The following is a 19,430-nucleotide window of genomic DNA, read 5'->3' as shown; positions in this document are numbered from 1 at the left end:
GATAGATAGATCTCATACAGGTGAGAAACAATGTTTTTACATCAAACAATGATGAAAGTGTTGGTGTTTCGAATATTTCTGTGAATTTTATTCGTGGCATGGTTTGAGAATATAGACTGGCTTTTAACTGGATTTTCACACACAACATTCTCTATCGTTTACACAGAATGGTGGAAAAACAAAACATTTGAGTATAAAGGGACCAGGTGATGGGTTTTCTCTCTCTCTCTCTCTCTAATCAGCTGTCCAGATTGGATAAATATATTTCTTGTTCTTTAGCATAAAATAAAATAAAGAGGCCCTACATTGGTTTATACTTGTATTTTAAATTTCGTTTTAGCACACAGTTCTGAGCGAGGAGACAGACAGTAACTTTTATTTTGTCAAGTGACACATCATTAATATATATGTATATACAGTACATGACACCTAATTTACATTATAAGAAAGCAATTCAAAACAAGCAATAACAAAATAAAAATGTTCTCGTTTACGGAAATGAAAAATGCATTCTAGAAACACTAAACACTTGAATAATATTTGCATATTACATGTGACAAAATGCACTACCATAGCACACACCTATACACAGAGAACTCGCTCACAGATGGCTTTATTATGCACAAAGAAATGTGATGTTGGCTGGCTGGTTATGGTGGCTTTGTGCACATTGGCACAGTCATTCATTACATTTTTATTTATTTTTTAAAAAAAAAAGCAGATTTTCCTAAAATGGTTTAGTCAAACAACTTACATTTACATTCCTCTTATAAGGTACAATACATAGATATTATTCCATGTTGTTACCAAGCTCCATGACATGAAGTGTTCTAGATCTACAGTACCTTACAGTTTATACAGGAAATGCAGACACACAACCACATATACAATTTTGTTTAGTAGAGCGACTGCAGTGCAAGCTACTGTGACATGGTTTGAAATCAATAATAAAATGTGGGGGGAAAAAAAGACAGAACTCCATTTCCTTTCAGACAACATTCACTCAACATTCACTCATTAGCAGCTGAGCTAAAAGCTAAGGCTTATTCACAAGCCAAGTGAAGAGTAAATCTAAAGAAATGTCTGTGGGTGAAGTACAGTTTTACACAACCTGTTAGCATTCAGAGAAATGTGCTACTTTATATGGTTGCATTCTGCTACTATCACTATATTAGTTTATATACACAACATTCAGTGAGTAATCGTAGGATGCGATGTTTTGTGACTGGCTGGTACTGGTTTAAAGCCAAACAATGAGGCAAAGTCATGGTGAATTATATTACAAGGTGCATGAGAGATGGAATTAATCAGTGTATCAACTGTATATACACATGACATAAGTGACACATGGTTCTTTCAAGAGTATATGGGAAATTATGACATTTTTGTTCGAAAATACACACAAAGAAAACATTTGAGAAATGAGCCTGATGTTATAGTACAAACCCAATAGAAAGCAGAGAGCGCCCTCTACCGATACATCTCGATGCCTACACCTACAGGGTGATTAAAGCATTTCTCCTCCACATCAGACTTTACTAACCCAATGAAGGCAGACTTGCACACATTCAGAAATTATTGAACCACTTCTTTTTACTACACAAAAAAAAAAAAAAAAAAAAAAAAAAAAGTGGTGAGATCTCACAATCTATGTCTAAAAAAAAATTCCCACCCAGCAGGGAAACAATATTCTTCCAACACAACTTAAAATCCTTTAAAAACAAAATAAAAAATCTCACTAATGCCCGTTTAAGCTAGTGAAATATCCAGGGGCTCTTTGCTGAGCCGTTCCTTTTGGAAGACTATGATACAGTAACGCTATTTTATAGTATATAAATAATCTGTTTAAATAATTCCAGTCAGATAAAAACCATCAAAACTTGTAAATAATAAACTTATAATGCACTGATAAGGTCACATCAAAACGTGGTCACGCGTCATATTCAGTGTAGATTTCTAGAACGCAGTCATGCTCTGTGTAGATTTATAGTCTAGCTGTGGTAAGGATGCTTTGACACTTGCCTTTTTTGTTTTTTAAAAGGAAAAACCAATGGCTAGTTCACTTATTGTGCCTTTATGGGAACACATGACACACAGTGTAACAACATTCTTACCAGTCCTATTAATAAAATATTGATAATTAGACAAGCTTGCCATCTAGATTTGATTATTGTCAGCATTAAAGATTACGTAATTTTTATAACTGTAATAATGAGTGAGATTGGTTGGTTGCTGTGAGTTTTGCGATTTTACGAGCTGTCTGTGTGACACTGCTATATGCAGCCACACACCAATATCTCCCCATCTACATCTCCACATGTTTTTTTCCTGTTTTTCCTGCATTAAAAGTGTTTCACTATGATCAAAAACCACTGGCTGCAACATTTTAAAAAGCAGTGTACTCTGTGGCTGCTTCCCATAGGATTATGTGCAAAACTCGCGATGGAGGGGAAAAAAACAAGTGTGAAAGCATCCTGACTTCACAAGCACAGTGTTTTCTGTTAACGGAAAATTTGCACACAACTTTAAAAAGATCCTTCCATTCTATTTAAACATACTTACTATCATATGTTTTCTATATTAAAAAAACCTGTCAACAGCAGTGTTACAGTACACACAGCACATTACATCAACTGTATTAATGTTGGTGCTAGTTTTAGTGTTTTTAAAAAGCAAGTGTAGTGTATGCATTTTTTTCTGAGATGTGAACACCTAAGGTTCTTAGTGTACATTGTGATGCTAATTTTGGTCCAGTTCTTAAGGAGACAGAAATTGCAATGCTAAACTGCTTTCAAACCCCCAAAAAAGACATTACTGAAGAATCATTAATGAGATGCAATACTATCTTCCTAGACCAAAGTTTGAAATGGTGTTCCCATAATTATTGTGTAACAATTATATTGTACTATATTCCTTTTGTTTTCTAAATCATGTCTTGATCGTACATTCACACAGCTCATGACACCGAAATGCAGGGAAACCTGAGCTCATCAGAAGAGGCCAGGAGAAATGAAATGTGTGTCCCAAACTTGATTGAGATCTACAGCTGACAAGTGGAGGACAAACTGGGGTGAAGAGGGAGGTGGAGAATGAGAGCCAGTGTGGGGAGGACTTGATTTCTCACGGTGTTTGGGCTCCAGATCTCTTGAATGTTCCCAGCAGGCTCTGCACACCCTTCTTGACACTGGACCCCACCCGGCGAGCAACAGAGTCTGCAGGAGGGCCAGGCAAACACGAGATACTGCTGGGAGGCCTGGCATCCAGACACTTCTGATACCTCAGCTGGAACAAGGTGCACACAGACATATCAAATGACAAATACTGCAATCTTTTATACATGCAATATAGTGCAGCCTCAAAACATCATTAAATGTAGTCTGTAAAAGGCTGATTATGAGCAAAAACTTTGCACATGCTCATTCTCAAAGCAATATAAACTTAAATTTCATAAATTCATGAGAATGCCTTGGAATGAACTTTTCAGTCATTTCACAAATTACTAATGTGCTTATGGAGTTTTATGGCAGCCACCAGGTGCATAGTGTTGAACATGAACATCCGTGCTGCAGGAAAACAAGCAGCTTTATTAATAACTTCCTAATGACAAGTACTTTCATTTTTTTTGTAACCTGACGAGATTAAATGAGACCTACTCCTATGTGTGACAGGGAAGGGCTTCCAGGGGGTCAATAAATACTGACACACACACAACTGTCAATCAATCCTTTTTTTTTTTTTTTTTTTTTTAAAGGAGATAACACAGCTCTTGGGTGTCATTTTGAATATGCAGTAGCATACTCGTGTTATAAGGCAGACTTCCTACAGAAAAAAAAAAAAAAATACTGGATTTTAAGGATGAGTTGGAATAGTTCGTAACACATTCAAACCTCATATTTCGTTGTTCTTATTAGTTAGTGGTTCCAACATGTATAATCAGTATCTGTGATAACTGTTATGAAGTATAACAGCTACTGATATTTTTTATTGCTCAAGCAAGAACTCATTATTTTAGTATTTGTACTTTTTCTAAAGTATTTGCCAGAATGTGGTTAGCCCTTTGCTTACAGTAACAGAGGGCTCCCACGGAGGGCTTCTCTGATCTACGTATCAACAATAGTACGCTGTTCCTTTTACTTACCATGCAAGCAGCCTGCACAGCCTCACTCAGACTGGCAGCATTGGGTTCGCACCAGAACATGTGGCAGATGAAATCTCCAGGGCCTTCAGCCATGATGAAGGCAAAAGTATGTACATCTTTCCCCACACCCATGAATGAAAGGAAGCGAACACGACACTCTGATAGAACCTCCTCAGTCTACATTCACACACAACACAAATACATACAATGTACCATTTTAACCCCACCAAAATAAATGCAATGTTTTAACTAGCAGGTTGAATTACAAAAAAGAATTCTTAAACTGTTTGTGTGATTACACTCACATCTGAAATAAGTATAGTCAGAGTAGCAGAGGCCACATTCACAGTCACAGGACTCCAGTCTGCTTTGTCTCTAGAGGCAAGTGCTATCTCCAAGGCAGAATTAAGTGTATCCATGCCTAAAGAGAGAACACACACCAAGACAAAAATCGGTATTACAATGTATATAAATAAATAAACAAACAAACAAACAAATAACCTTAAATCCTACTGATGAAAGTACAACCGCTTATGTAAATGGACATTCCAAATACACCCATGGTCTATAATAGTTGGCCAACACCACTTTTCTTTGGCTCTGGGGTGTCACACTCCATTCCTGTAGCCCCTTTATAAAAAAGTACCATATGTAAATAGACACCTCCTCACATCCTCTTTATTAATCTCAATGTGCAGATGCTAAATTAAACGCAGGCAGAATTTTCTTTACTATGCAGAATCTAATTCAGAGTTTTCACTTTCACTTAACCAAAAGATTCCAGCACAGCTGAATTCTGGATTACCAAAATGACTTAAAGCCAATTTAATTTAGCCTCATTTTGTGCATTGCAATGTCTATAAAGCCCCCCAGAAATCCACATCACAGCAAAATTTGAATTTGGTGTCTAAAAAGGAAAAACAAATCTATGTACTTCAGTGGCCTTCCAGGACCTGAGTTTCAACACTTCTTGCTTGGTATGTTTTAATACGGCTATGCTGGCTTCGAAACTATGCTGAGGTTGAATCAGGAAATACCTCTGCCTTCCTAAATCATTTTCCTAAATCTGCATTCCTGAGCAAAACAGGAAGAGAAGCTAGTGTAGCATTTGGCCTTTACAAAATCAGCTTTCGGACTCACACGGTAACAACACTGAAGCCTGTGAAAGAGAAAATTGTTCCTTACCTACTGGTTTTGCCACCTGTACATTACCAAGGTAACGCACTTGAAAACGCTGGACCAGCTCATTCTTTGGTGCTGGGAACTCTACAAGTTAAAAATTTAGAAATCAAGAGACTTACTTTCCCATACAAAAAGAACACAAATCTGAAGCTACAGTGGTCACAGGCTACACAAAATTGGGCAGCTGAATATTGTAAAAACATTGTTTTTTTTCTCTCTTATCTTTACTTGTCCAAATTACAACCCACCAGCACCATCTACTAAAGCAGGGGATTCCAAACTTATCTGAATAAGGCCGGTGTGGGTGCAGGTCTTCATACCAATCAAGCAGAAGCCACATCGGAGTCTACTGAAAGCCACGTGATTAAACAGGTGGAATCAGGTGTGGCATCTGTGTGATGGGTATAAAAACCTCACACCTTCTAGATTTTTTCTAGCCTACAGGGATGTACATGCATGTCCAATATTGTTCTAAATACTCTACATACCCTGTACTGGAATGTCCACTAGTTTGGAAGGATCTATGTTGAGTCTGGTGAGGCTTGATTTTGAGGACTTCCTCTGTGCCATTATCTGCAGCATAAGCAAAGGCCAGACAACAAGAAATTTTACAACAATTAAGCATTTCCCTTTTCTTAAAGTTGCTTTTCAGTAAATACAATTCTATAAAGGTTAATTCAACCTTTTTTTTTTTATTTAAATTCACAAAATTTCACAAAAAAAAAAACCAAAATGCTAAACTTTTCTACATGGCCTTATTGCAGAATGATTAGAAGATTATTTCACAATGACAACATAAAAATAGCTGCCAAAAACACACACAAAATGCTATATTAGACAGACTCCATGGTGCATATAGTCACCGTTTTTTTCTCTCTCTCATTTATAAAAAGATTTTTGGATTCACTGTAAAACCTGCATTCATTGCTAGTTCCATAGAAATGCTAACCTTGGAACAGATGTCATGCATGCTGGTGGCAATGTTCTTGGCCGGAGTGTCGCACCGGAACACGTGACACTTTAGAACATGGGTTAGCTTGTCTCGCGCCACGTAGGCAAAGTCCCTGTGGTGAAACAAACAGTCATAACTCACACGTGCTCACATGCACAAAAACACACACATATTTGGGTTGTGAGGGTTATGGAAGATGGATGGCTTTAAGATTGAAACGATAAAAGGACAAAATGAAGAACACTACAATTTTATACTATTAATATTTCTAAGTCGATCAAATTAGTAACATATGAAGACTTGCAAACTACAGAGTGAATATAAATGTAAATGCACTTTACACTGCTAGGGAGGATCCCACACAACAGTGAGCTGGCCATGAGAATGAGGCTAGCGGGGTGAAAAATCAGCTGCGGCAACATATCGCCATGACAACAACAAATATGGAAAATAAAGCACATTAATAGCGATACACTACCTCTCCCTGAATCCAAGAATGCAGCAGCATAGAGAGAAACCAAAACAAGTTTGAACAGCAAACCAATGAGGGAGCACAACAAAAGTCCAACTTAGTCTAGCAAGTCAAATTAAACTAAAATCAAATATATCATGCATCATTAAGCATTGAATCTAGTAAAATAGGATCAGCATCATTTAACAGGAGAAAAAAAAAAGCATTGTGGCAGGAATGTGAAAGAAAAACAATCACAACATTTATATTCACAATTTAGACTTCTGTTAATCTTTTAGCTCGGCATCCAGCCGGACATTTAAAAAGCAGAACAAAGAATATATAGTCGTAGAAAAGAGGAAGGGTTCTTAGTGTTTTCAGTGCAATATGCCTTGCTGGAGAATTACTGCTCCTTTGAATAGATCTGTTGCCAATTTTTCTTTTATGGACAAAATTATTTAGTAGTCTTTTCTGAGGTTGCTCAACATCACAACTCTCATTAAAAGTGAATAATAGCTTAGCTGTACTTAAAATAAATGATGGTAAAAGCTAATACATAAAACAGATGAATAGGTTAAATAGCAACCCCTGGAAAAAAGTGAAGTGATAAGGAAAAAAAAAAAAGCATCATGTTGCCAGAATATAATCTATTGAAATTTTAAAGTTTGGATGTTAAATTACTCCATGGGAAATACTTAAATTTATAGTAAAACTGTACAAATTAAATATACAAATAAATCTTTAACACTCTCTTCATCTCTTCGAGGTCTGATGCCTTTTTTAAAGATCCTAAGGATGTGTTGACTTGCCATGAACATTGTTCTTATTTCAGTTAAATATAGCACAATAATAGCAAGAGTCTTAATGCACTACATTAAACAAATTCTGCTACAATTTGCAAGCAACACGCATGTGTACGTTTGTAATTTTGAAAAAATCAAGTTTAAACATGTTTAGTGATAAAAAAAGTTGTTTTTTTTGAGATGTTGTGACAGGTCAATAAAACACTTAAGTACATTTACACAAACTTTTGTGCCCTGGATTATGAAGACCTGAGTCTTTTTTACAACGTTGTTGTAAAAACCGTCCTGTTCATTCATTCACATAAAACAATGCATTGATGCTTTTGTATGACACTTTGTTTGAGAAAGGCAGTATGAGAGGGAGCTCCAACAGGCATGAATATTGATGTATTATCACACCTAGGGAGACAATGACCCACCCCAATGGGTATATCCATGTGGAATGCCACTGCAGTGGTAGCTATGTGCGCTAATCTCATGTGAATAGTTTGCGTAGATTATTACGATGCAACTGGGTGTGTCTATATTGGCACCAATAAGCTGTGACAGAAAAACTGTATTCATCGTTAGATGTTATGCATCTTGGACAAACAGAATATTTGTTTTCATTTTAAATTGGTCCACTGAAAAGGTTTCTTTAGGACATTTTTCTGCTTTCGTTGCAACTATGACGAGATTAGTTTTGTTTCATTGTTGCGACGTGCTCCAGATAAAACTGCACAGAGCTGGAGAGAGCAGAAAATAGGTCCTGATTGTTTTTTGGCATGTACAAAATCACACAATTTTGTTTTTATTGTGTTTATAAGAAGATACAAATAGACAGTTTAGAATGTTGCCTCTCTCTTTTCTGCATGACCATAAATGGTGGAGTATATAAACTCATCCTCACTACACACTTAAAAGGTCAGTGAGGTCAGGTTTTAGGGCCATGCAATGAGTACAAAGATATTCCATTTATTTACTAAAGATTTATGTTTTGGTCACACCTTTTCTCCTGTTAGAGTCTACTCACCTGCCGTTGTCCCTGCCGACACCCCACACACGGATGCTGACTATAGGCTGTGAGTGGAGAAGGGTCTGTCCCAGAGGATCAATCAGATTTAGCATCTCGTTTTCCAGCACCAGGAGCATGTCCTTTCCCTGGAGAATGCAGTGGCATAATCACCAACTTTTTTTATTCATTCCCCCTTGCAGCAAAACAGAAACAAAGACCTCACGCACGCTAACACACACACGCGTGCACGCACCTCTCCCCAGATACCGGCTGTGTCGTGCAAGTTGTGTTTGTGGTAGGAGAGCTGTCTGATGCAGTTATTGACAGCAATGCTGCTCTTGCCAGGTGCCATCTCTTCCTCAGATATCTCCACCCAACCCAGAGATCGCACAGCAAAACACTACAAAAGTCACACATGACAGAAAAGACTGAATTGAGATCTGATTCGTGGGAGCACAGCTTTGCTTGCACTACAAACTTTTCTAAACTAAAATGGAATCTGAACAGGAAAAAACATTTTCCAGAATCAAGCCAACTTCCCTAATATTTATTTTAAATCATTTAGCTTCTAAGGAAGGAAGTCTGACAAATGTAGCAGAGGAGGGTTACTACACAATACATTCCATACCTTGGCCTCTCCATCATTGTTGTATGAACTTGGTTTCTCTTCTCCCTCTGACTGTGCACAGCTGTAAATAAACACAGTAAATACATTTGTACTAACATGTTTTAAGAGCAAAAATATATACTGTTTTTATTAGGGCAGAAATAAGTTATACAAAAAATAAGTTATACCTGAGATTGATGGAGGCGTAGCGCAGTGTAGCTCCTTCAAATTCCTTTAGACTCTGGTCAGATGTTACATCCTCCTCCTTCAACAAAATAAAACGGCAGCAAAACATCTCAGGCTTCAAAAGTTTACAGTTAAACAGGGTATTAATGTGCAGTATATAAATAGACAGCAAACCACACCAAGCTGAAATAAGAACCACTTGACCCACCTTCCACAAGTCATCATTGAATCTGTTTTGACGAGGAACACCGTTCCATGTAATCTAAAAACAGAAGCAAGGTTTTATGCTTGATTTATGATATATACACACAAACACTTTAGATCAGAGAAAGAACGCTTCCTTTTTAACTATTAACACTGCTGTCCAAGTGTACAGTATTATTGGTAGAAAGTATATTATAAAAATGGTACATTTAAAATGGACCACTGCTTGTACCTGTGGTTCCTCAGAGGGTGTAATTGCAGGGGAGGTGCTTGATGGTCTCTCTGGCACTGCACCCTCCTCCATCGGAGATGGTGGCTCCCACTGTGTGGTGCCTGTTGGAATGTGCCAGTAGTAGGTGCCAGAAGTGTCCCGCACCCTCATCCACCCGGCTGGCAGGTCGGTGTCTGTCTCAAACGCACTGCGGTCCCAGTAAGACTCTAATATTCACACCAAGAGGTGGTGGGACAGCAAAAAAAAAATGAAAGCAGAGAGAAACTGTTACACAGAGCTATTTAAGGCTTACAACTAAGCAGCATGCTTTACTTGCAGATTAAGCTTTGTACAATCCACAGGAAAATATAAACAAAAGGCCTGAAACAAATAAACATTTCACAACTTTACTGCTAATTAGTTTGCCAATAGCTCATTATGAGCTCCATATCAATAAAATCTGACAACAATGTATTACAAGTCTTTAAATGCAAAAAAATGTATTTTCTCTTTTCATGTCTGCGTTACCTGTATCTCCATCGGGAGTGCTGGTGGCCGTGCTCCCCTGAGACAGAGACATACAGCTGGAGTCCTCATCACTGGGAGCACCATTCTTGCCGAACAGTAAACATCTGTTCTTGCTTCCACCTTCACCGCTTTTCCTCGACTCACTGCTGCTCTGCGCCTCGGAGGAATCTGTGTCTTTCTCTCCACCACTGGCTGGCAGGCTTTCTTCCTCCTCGTCATCTTCTTCATCCTCATCCTCCTCTTCCTCCTCCTGCTCCTTGCTCTTGGGAACCTCAGAGGTATCAATCAGTAAAGGTTCATTGGCAGTATTCCTGATGTCTACATCTGAGCAGAGAACCTTCAAGTTCTTATTGTTCTCCACATCATGCTCTTGCTCATCAAGCGTATGGTTCTGGTTTGGGTTCACGTCTGGACTCTCATTCTCATTTTCTGTTAGGTTAAGGTTCTGGTCTGGATTTCTATTGAGGTCCTGCTGCTGCTCTGCAACTTTGCGCAGCTGGTTCTGACCTTCCTTCATCCACTTGGCATTGTTCCCAGACACTGAGTGACCTTGCTCATTTTCTTGATTCCTTGCTCGCTCTTCCTCACGGTGAGACACATCATCGTCCCGGCCACCCATGCTGCCGGTGAGGAGGTGTGAGGTGGTGGTGCTGGCGTAGATATGGCGGCTCTTAGTAGAAGAAGTGGACGAGCCTTTAGCTTTGCCTTTTAGGCCTAGCTCTGTGTCCAGTAGAGCACTGTGTGGGCAGCGTAGATCAAGGCTCAGCGAGGAGGGTACACACGTGTTCTCGTTAACCAGGTCTGATGTGCTCTCCAAAGACATGGCACAGGATTGTACACCTCTGGAAAGGTTTGGAGGAAGAACAACAAACTATTTAGAATGTTTAGAAGGGGGGGGGGGGGCCTCATTACAATTGAATCATAATTAAAATACGCACCTTACTTTAAAAATGTACACAATCAGAGCAATGTTTCAGACAGCCAGCTTTCTAAACTTTTATGAGACTCTAGTGTAGTAAACAGAAATATTGAATTGCCTTAAATCAAACAATGTACATGCAGCATTGCATTCAAAGTAGAAGGGTCACTAAGCTAATATCACTACAGGTTCAGTATTGGGTAATTAGAGCAATTAGTATCATGTCACTGATTACAGTCACTGCCTAGCTAGATGGCGTCCAATGTGGTATTTTAATATAGTGATTTTCAAGTCAACTTTATTATTATTATAGTTTTATTTCTATATTTTAATGGTTTGATGACTATCAGCTACTACTGAAGTAGCTATACTTATTATAATTATGGTGTAGTTGCTGTAAATGACAGTTCACAAATCAAATTACTCTTGGCTTATTTTTATTTTTAGACAGTTGGAATATGATCAGAAAATAAATCTTCCTGGAGATCTGATCTCTGAAAGGTGTTTCTGCCTGTAAAAAGTTTGAGAATTGCACATATTTATAGACACACCATTAAATGTGGTGCCTGCTTACATTTATTGACCAAAATATATTCAAATAATTAACATCTCAGTACCATGTTACATTGAATTCGAGGTTTCTGGATATTATTATTATAATTATTGTTGCTTGGATTTATTTGACTGCAAACCTGGTTTCTAACGAGGCCTTGTTGTAAGTGTTAGCATATTAAATATCGGGTTTTCTCTTATATGGTGAATTACATCTCATCTGATTCTTAAATGATATCGAAACACGGAGATTTTATTCTAACACAGCAGCATTTACCGGCTTGTATATTTTCTGCAACATCACGTAGAACCGAGCTAGCGTGGGCCGTCCCGTTACCTGCGCATTAAACATTAGCCTAGCTGGTCAAACTAGCTAACAACCGAGCTAATAGCGGGTTAACGAAAGGCTTACACGTTGAAATGTTATGTCAAAATGATCTCAAGTAAAAATATGACATTTAAATAAACGACATAAACGGCTTAATCGCCACCGAGGTAAATTCCACACCTAGCAAAAAAGCTAACGAGTTCATCATCCATGATCTTGACTGTGGACACCGCTAATCTCGCCCCAACACAAACACACCCTTCTAGCTAACTCTCAATAAACAAATGACAGCTTTAGTCAAATAAAACTCAAGAACAATATCAACTCACCTTCTAAAAAATATTTTTCATAAATATCCACCATTTACTATTACTAAAGCAGCGAAGAAAAAAACCGTCAACCTCCACAATCACAGCTGCTCCGTTGTAGCGTATTCTATGGCTAGGAGTCGACACCACGAAGAATCGATTCTTCATTTAAACGTCGTCAATACCATACAGTGCAGTCGAATCGGCTCCGTCTAGGAATCGACTCCTATGTTTGCGAGGAAAACCAGGAATCAGAAATTGGAGTCAACTCCACGATTAGCCTGCTAGCTAGCTAAGGCTGTTAGCTGTTTCCTACGTCATACAGCCCACGTAAACATAGCGTCAGAGGAGCAGGTAGGGCGGTGAAAGAATGAACGGAGGAGATGCTGCATTTTATTTGTATTTTTTATATTAGTTGTTAAAGCACTTTTGATTAGTGATAATCCGAGCTCATTATAAATCATTATATATACGACAAAAACACTTAATTTGAAAAAACTCCACATATAGTTTTTATCATACTCCAATATGATATGATTTTTTAATTCATAAGGAAATATTATAACTATATATTTCAGTATATAACAGTATATAACTACACTGCAATAAGATATATGATATGATTTTTTAATTCATAAGGAAAGATGACATTTTTCAGTATATAACTATATATTTCAGTATATAACAGTATATAACTACACTTCAATAGGATATAATATAATACAATACATGCTACAAATAATTATATTTAGTAGTCTCTAAATAATATGTGAGGCCTGACATTCATTTTCAAATGATGATGAGTTAGAGAATGATTATTTTATACAATTATGGCAAATCACAGTGTGTTAAATGAGCCACACAAATACTGTATATTATATAATATATAATATTTTTTTGCACACAAGTTTGTAATCTTTTGAGCCAATTGATTTAGAATTGTTGCACTGATTAATGTAAATAATTGCTCTTTAAATTGATTTATCTGCTCAAATAGCCAGATCAATACACGTTCATAGAACACATAATAAAACATCTTGTATCTATACTGTATATACATAATATATATTGTGTATATATATATATATATATATATATATATATATATATATATATATACACATTATATATTATACATCTTTTGTATATGAAATGCTTTAAATTGCTATATAATTAAATATAAAAATATATATAAAAAGTTAAAGCCTTACAATTTTAAATTACAATTTAATTATAGTGACAGTCCAGGAGAGCTCAACTTTCCTTAATATGAGCTTTGTTTCCAAAGGTAGTAGTAAATATTTTACATGCTTATTTACATTTACGGCATTTAGCAGAAGCCTTCTGCCTTTTAGCAGAAGCCAGAATGACTTGCATTTTTATTTCATTTTATACATTTAAGTGTTGAGGGCTTTACTCAGGTGGGGACTTGGTGGGGCTGGGATTCAAGCTCACAACCTTCTGATGAATAGGCCAACAATCCTATACATGTATCTACTGAAGTCCTGAATGATATACATCCAACAATTGATCTTAAATCCTAATAATTATTCATTAATAGCATAATAGGCATAATAATTAATCTCCATCTTCAGACTCCACCGTTACAATGACAGTGCCGATCTCCATATTCACATAATCCTAAGAATGACACACACAGAAATGCACAAATACTTTAGTTTCATAGTTTTCTATTGATATTTCATAATTGCAAATTTTCAGAAAGTGAATACTACTTTTAAAATGATGCTGATCCTTATATTCATATTGTAGTTTGCTAACTTAAGAACACTTACACGATCATTTTCCAGAGTTTTCTCCAGATCACTGACAATATCCAAAAAGGAAGGTCTCATGATGTAGGGCTCCTGCCAACAGGCTCTCATCATCTGAAGCCTGCAGAAACATTCAATCTTAAATCGACAGTGTTTACATCAGATGCTTACTTTGCGCTTACGAAAATATTTTATAGGTACGTTAATACATTGGAATCATTTTGTTCATAAGAAAGGTCAGAGGAAAATGCTTCCATATTGCAATTAAGGATACCGCACCTAAACAAAACATCAACCTTTAGGTAGATGAGCTACAACAACAGAAGGCCACACTGGGTTCCAGCCCCGTTAGCCAAAAAATTAACTTGGTCTTTTCCTTCAAGTGATGATAGGCTTATTCGATAACCGCATAAATGAGGATGTGTGCAAATGTATATAGGTCTAATGCTCCAGATAGTCTTTAACAGTAACAGTAAGTAACACTCTACAGAATCTACAGCATATACAATATCATATACATGAGCTTCATGTTGGATGTTGTACTGAGATAATAGTAGTCTAAAAGTATGAAAACACATACAGTAGAAGGCTTTAATAATTCTGGAGTCAAGGTTGAAACCATTTAAAGCAGAAATATGTTGTTATGCACTATTAATGTAGCTGTGAGGGTCTTCTGGAAAGCATAACTAATTTGCTTTTTTTTACTGGTCCAGTGCATGAAAGTTGGATAAGAAGAGACACCTTTAACCTTCTAGTGTATTAAAATAAAAACATTATTAACTGCATAGGTTAACACTTTACAGTCAGTAATTTCAGTAAATAGTAAGTGGGATGGTGAACAACATGGTGATGTGTTGACAATATGGCTCGAAGTTCCTTGAGGTGCACAGCAATGATAAGGTGGACTGGATAGACTGTCCATAAATAGCACCAGAGTGGGTTTTTTTATTTCCGATGAAGCTAGTTTCAGCATGTGTAGTAAACTTCTGGACTCATTCTACCTGCCCACACTGTCTAGTGTTTTGCTGGGGCAGCAGTATGATAAGAATAACTTTAGTATAAGTCATTATGGAGTTTCCATGGTCTCTGTTTTTTTCTCCCCTCCAAAAACATGTCTGTAGGTTGGACTGGCTACTCTGAAATGTCCCTGTGTGTGAATGTGTGGACGTGTTTGTATGGTGTCCAGGGGTGGACTGGTGTCCCATGCTGTGTGTATTCATGCCTCATATCCAGGGTTTCTGGTATATTCTCCAAATCTGGAAGTTTCTGAAGATCTGAAGATGAATTAATGAATGAATAGGTATTATACTATAAAGGCTCTTTTGTGCTGACCCTTAAGGGCTGTTCAGTTTCTTGGGAAATCCTACAAAAGACATTTTCTCTATTGGAGATGGTTGCAAGTAAACAATGATAAACGGGGGTTCTGGTGACACTGACTATTATGGAAACACCATAATCCAAACACAATTAAAAATGATGTTTATTACTCCACCCTGCATTACACATCATTCTCCTCAGAAATGAGTCGGAAAGTCTAACCACAGCTACTCACATTTCTGGCCTGCACTCTTCAGGGTCTCGGATCCTGCGGCCAGCACATATATATCTCACAACTTCCGCTGATGTTTTCAAATAAGGGTATGGTACAGTGCCTGGAATATATTAATGAAGGGTTCAGAAGGGTTCAGGATTATTGATTAAACATTTTATATACTGTAAGATGGCATTCTTTAAGATCTCTTTTTCTTCCACCTACCGAATGTATGCATCTCCCAGATTACGATTCCAAAAGCCCAGACATCTCCTTCAAATTCATAGAAATCATGCTTGAAATATTCTGGAGGGTACCATCTAAAGGGAACTCGCTTCTGTATGGAGATTATGAAAATAGGTAAGCCACCAGACTGCAGCGTGCTACTTGAGGATGAGCACCTTGGACTATTTGCAGTAAAATGTTTCAACATTATGAAGCAAGCAAAGACTCGAATAAAACAAGGCATCTTCTTAACTTCCTTAAAAGGCACAGATTAGAGAGAACTGTCTAGCCTCTCTTCTGCATACATGTGGAAAATACTTAGCTTGCAAACATCACTCTAATCCACGAAGAAAATGGAAATGGCATTCTTGCTAGAAATACAAACTTGAGTTTAAAATGATGTGATCTGATATTTCTCACATGACGATTCTTATTTTGGGTTCACTAAGAATATTATCGTTTAATGAGTAAATATTATATACACGAATACTCATTGTTGGGTGTCATCCCCGTTTTTGTATCCAAAACTTCTGTAAAAGAAGGATTTGCCTTACTAACAAGCACAGAGAGATTAGTAAACAACAATAAAAGCTTAACCTATGTCACACAATTATTATAGTTTTTTCTTTAAAAATTGCATTTTTGTCATATTTCCTTTTGTTCAACTTGATACGTGTCTTCCTAAATGAACATAGGTTGTGTTTAAATGAAAGAAAAACTTAGTTCGTGCCAATAATCTTGAGAAAGCTGAAAGCTTTAAACTTACGTTCTTCTTACAGCTTCCTGAAAGGCTCCGTCCTCTTGTTACGTCTCTGGCCAGTCCAAACTCAGCCACTTTTACTTCATGAGGAAATCTGTGCACCATGATATTCCTTAGTGCCAGATTGCAGTGCAGTATCTGCTGATCCAATAACAGTCAATGTATCACGCTATAATAACTCATGAAGCTTAAAGAAAATGCAAATGAGGTTTGAATGCAAGTACCATTTTGGAGTGCAGATGATTCAAGGCCTGTGCTATGTGGTAAAGTGCAATGGTGAAGCGATGCTGTAGCTCTGTATCTTTGCACAACCTTTCTTTATTTGCCTTAAGGAAGGTGCGTAGGCTGCCATGTTCTACATCTTCCATAATTAACATGTAGGGCACTTTGACACACAGACAAACAATCTAAGTTTTTTCAGATAAATGTAGTAACAGAGCAAGTACCTGAATCTGTATTGAACTGAAGTGAAATAAACAATTGTTGCAAGACAATATACTAAAAAAAGAATCCTTTCAACTACTTTCGATTCATAACAAAGCCACTTTCAACAGTGAAAAAACACTACAGGTGAATAGGGTTTCATGTAATTAATAGTCAGTATCACGATCAACCAGCAATCCAAATATTTATGAACTCTTAATTGAAAAAAAGGATGTAATTATGCAAATCTGGCTTTGCCTAAATAAATATGCGGAAATTTGATTGTTTAATAAAAAAATCTGGACATAGATATTAATTAGATGTTAAAATAAAAATACACTTCAAAGGGAAAGAGAGTGAAAGACAGAAAAGATTGTTGGACAATTATTTCTGCATTGTTTAATAGAACATATCATGCACAGTTATGGAAAAAAAGTATAAAATGTTAATTTTATATACTGTAATAAAATTTAATTGGAATGTGCATATGTAAAAAAAAAAAATGTTTAAAAAATCTTTTTTTTGAGACCTGAATATTGAAAAAAGTTTTATCTATTATCTAAAAAGTTAGATCTATTCGTTTCATCTATCCATTTTCTATACCGGTTATCATACATGGGGCCACAGGCAGTCTGTAAACTCTCAGGGGACTAAAGCACAAGCCAGGGGACTCCTTGGATGGGCATAACCACACACATTATAGACAATTTAGATATGCCAAATAGTCAACAATGCATGTCTTTGGACTGGGGTAAGAAACTGGAGAACCCAGAGGAACCCCTGAAGTGCAGGAAGAATATACGAACTGCACAGACGCAGGACAGAGAGAGAAATCATCCCACACAACCCTGGAGGTGCAAGACAACTCTCTGTCAAAATGTGCTTTGTTGTACTTTTCAAATTATAGAGTGTTATTTATAATGTTTGTAAAGGAAATTGACCTGTACAGTATATCACGACTCTACAAAAAATGACATAGTTATCAGCTTTTTAGGTTAATTGTAGAGATTAAACCAGCTTCAAAGACACAAATAAACAAAAGTACTAAAATTATTCTTTAACTATTTTAAACTGAATATATTTCTGCTGGTCTTTGATACATTTGTTTCTCAAGTTTAATAGAAGACGTACCATAGATCCAAAAATCAGAAAAAGTATTTTATTTTTCATTTCTACCTGCAGTGTTTGTAAGAAGTGACAGTAAATGTGATAAGAACGCTCAATTCATACCGCCTGTGATGTCCCAGTCTACAAGTTGTAGTAGATTCATGTGTGTGTTTAAATTCCGCATGATCATAACCTCTGTTTGGACATGCTTGTGTTCAGCAGCTAAAACACAAAGATCAAGAACACACTAAAGCACAAGGTCTTTACTTAACCCAAGAAGTAATGTCAAATGTCACAACCATACCTTCATTGTAGATCTTGCAGGTAAACATGGTGTGACCTTTAATCGTGCCACGCATCATTTTTGCTTTATACAACTTTCCTTCTTTTCCAGCTTTAATGAGCTTATGCATAGTAAGATCAGCTTTGTTAAATGAAGAACTCTGGGAAATATAGTTTTACATGATGATTATAATGAGCATTAGGTCATCCTTCGTTAAGTCAACACTTTTTTAGAGAGCGTCATCTTTTACATATATAAAGAGAGATCTTACTGCTGGCATTGTACTCTGCATAAATTCAGAGAAGGAAATGTCATTTTGTTCCAGCTGGACTCTAATTATTTGTTCAGACTCAGGGCTTTGCTCTGAACGATCAGTTTCAGCAAAAGGATGAGACGTTGCCTGCTGCTGTGTGTTCTGCTGAGTCCTAATTCGGCGCGTCGTGGACTGATACCTAGAGAAGTTAAACGCTATTAAGGCGTATGCATCTCAGATTCGAAGACTTTTAAATATTGCAGTCTGTGTTGGTGTAGCTCAGGAGTAAACTCACGTTTTCAACCACGTTATAGTCATTATGATGATGAGAAATATTAATGCAGAAATAATTAATATTGCACAAAGCAGCAAGCTTTCTCCATCTGAAAAGCAAAGATTTTAATGAATGATAATGTATAGAATGAAGCTGCAGCATGTCAGCTTTTTATTTCAGTTCCTTTACAAGCCAGTCCAACAGATATAGTCCTACAGACTGTATACAAACAAAACTGTATCTTCTTCCTCTCTTACCATATACTTTTTCACATCTCAAAAAGTCTTTCTTTGTGCTGTTGTGTGCTGTTGTTACATAGACAGGGGGTGGTGTTGAATAGTTTGATGTCATGGTTTTCTACCTTAATGTATGTGTAAACATCTGAAATTATAAAGAAAGAAATTACAAACAACAACAAATATAACAACAACAAAAA

At 36.8% G+C, this 19,430-nt stretch overlaps 3 protein-coding genes across 3 annotated transcripts; all 3 read right to left on the bottom strand.

Moving 5' to 3' along the window:
* Positions 1 to 360: 360 nt before the first annotated feature.
* apbb1 (amyloid beta (A4) precursor protein-binding, family B, member 1 (Fe65)) lies at positions 361 to 12,647 on the bottom strand. Its single transcript, XM_060895665.1, has 14 exons — positions 12,385 to 12,647; positions 10,257 to 11,098; positions 9,750 to 9,955; positions 9,522 to 9,575; positions 9,316 to 9,392; positions 9,149 to 9,209; positions 8,774 to 8,920; positions 8,539 to 8,666; positions 6,270 to 6,384; positions 5,809 to 5,893; positions 5,324 to 5,404; positions 4,444 to 4,559; positions 4,139 to 4,315; positions 361 to 3,282 (listed from the first exon to the last, which is right to left on the bottom strand). Exons 2-14 carry the CDS (start codon positions 11,077 to 11,079, stop codon positions 3,121 to 3,123), a joined length of 2,232 nt encoding a protein of 743 aa, XP_060751648.1. The 5' UTR covers positions 11,080 to 11,098; positions 12,385 to 12,647; the 3' UTR covers positions 361 to 3,120.
* A 1,130-nt stretch (positions 12,648 to 13,777) lies between these two features.
* On the bottom strand, positions 13,778 to 16,000 carry LOC132863433 (fibroblast growth factor receptor homolog 1-like). Its single transcript, XM_060896238.1, has 4 exons — positions 15,895 to 16,000; positions 15,691 to 15,790; positions 14,160 to 14,259; positions 13,778 to 14,004 (listed from the first exon to the last, which is right to left on the bottom strand). Exons 1-4 carry the CDS (start codon positions 15,905 to 15,907, stop codon positions 13,942 to 13,944), a joined length of 276 nt encoding a protein of 91 aa, XP_060752221.1. The 5' UTR covers positions 15,908 to 16,000; the 3' UTR covers positions 13,778 to 13,941.
* A 52-nt stretch (positions 16,001 to 16,052) lies between these two features.
* Positions 16,053 to 18,891, bottom strand: LOC132863697 (fibroblast growth factor receptor-like). Its single transcript, XM_060896651.1, has 5 exons — positions 18,489 to 18,891; positions 18,308 to 18,406; positions 16,879 to 17,039; positions 16,661 to 16,792; positions 16,053 to 16,076 (listed from the first exon to the last, which is right to left on the bottom strand). The coding sequence occupies exons 1-5, from the start codon at positions 18,595 to 18,597 to the stop codon at positions 16,053 to 16,055; spliced, it is 525 nt and encodes a 174-aa protein (XP_060752634.1). The 5' UTR covers positions 18,598 to 18,891.
* Positions 18,892 to 19,430: the final 539 nt, after the last annotated feature.

This window comes from Tachysurus vachellii, chromosome 20 (genome assembly GCF_030014155.1).
Source record: "Tachysurus vachellii isolate PV-2020 chromosome 20, HZAU_Pvac_v1, whole genome shotgun sequence".
NCBI classification, from domain to species: Eukaryota; Metazoa; Chordata; class Actinopteri; order Siluriformes; family Bagridae; genus Tachysurus; species Tachysurus vachellii.
The sequence above is the reverse complement of the archived record's forward strand: the minus strand, read 5'-3'. Positions and strand labels throughout refer to the sequence as shown.

What these genes read in the sequence shown, in the direction of transcription:
- LOC132863697 (XM_060896651.1), bottom strand. Translation starts at nt 18,597, where the DNA reads ATGCATAAGCTCATTAAAGCTGGAAAAGAAGGAAAGTTGTATAAAGCA. An exon ending in CTGCAAGATCTACAATGAAG is followed by an intron (nt 18,407 to 18,488) that starts GTATGGTTGTGA and finishes TTTGTGTTTTAG; the next exon opens with CTGCTGAACACAAGCATGTC. An exon ending in CAGGAAGCTGTAAGAAGAAC is followed by an intron (nt 16,077 to 16,660) that starts GTAAGTTTAAAG and finishes TACTGCAAATAG; the next exon opens with TCCAAGGTGCTCATCCTCAA.
- LOC132863433 (XM_060896238.1), bottom strand. An exon ending in GAAGAGTGCAGGCCAGAAAT is followed by an intron (nt 14,260 to 15,690) that starts GTGAGTAGCTGT and finishes ATGTTTCTGCAG; the next exon opens with GCTTCAGATGATGAGAGCCT. An exon ending in AAACTCTGGAAAATGATCGT is followed by an intron (nt 14,005 to 14,159) that starts GTAAGTGTTCTT and finishes TGTCATTCTTAG; the next exon opens with GATTATGTGAATATGGAGAT.
- apbb1 (XM_060895665.1), bottom strand. Translation starts at nt 11,079, where the DNA reads ATGTCTTTGGAGAGCACATCAGACCTGGTTAACGAGAACACGTGTGTA. An exon ending in TCAATGATGACTTGTGGAAG is followed by an intron (nt 9,393 to 9,521) that starts GTGGGTCAAGTG and finishes ATTTTGTTGAAG; the next exon opens with GAGGAGGATGTAACATCTGA. An exon ending in CTGTGCAGGCTGCTTGCATG is followed by an intron (nt 3,283 to 4,138) that starts GTAAGTAAAAGG and finishes ACCTTGTTCCAG; the next exon opens with CTGAGGTATCAGAAGTGTCT.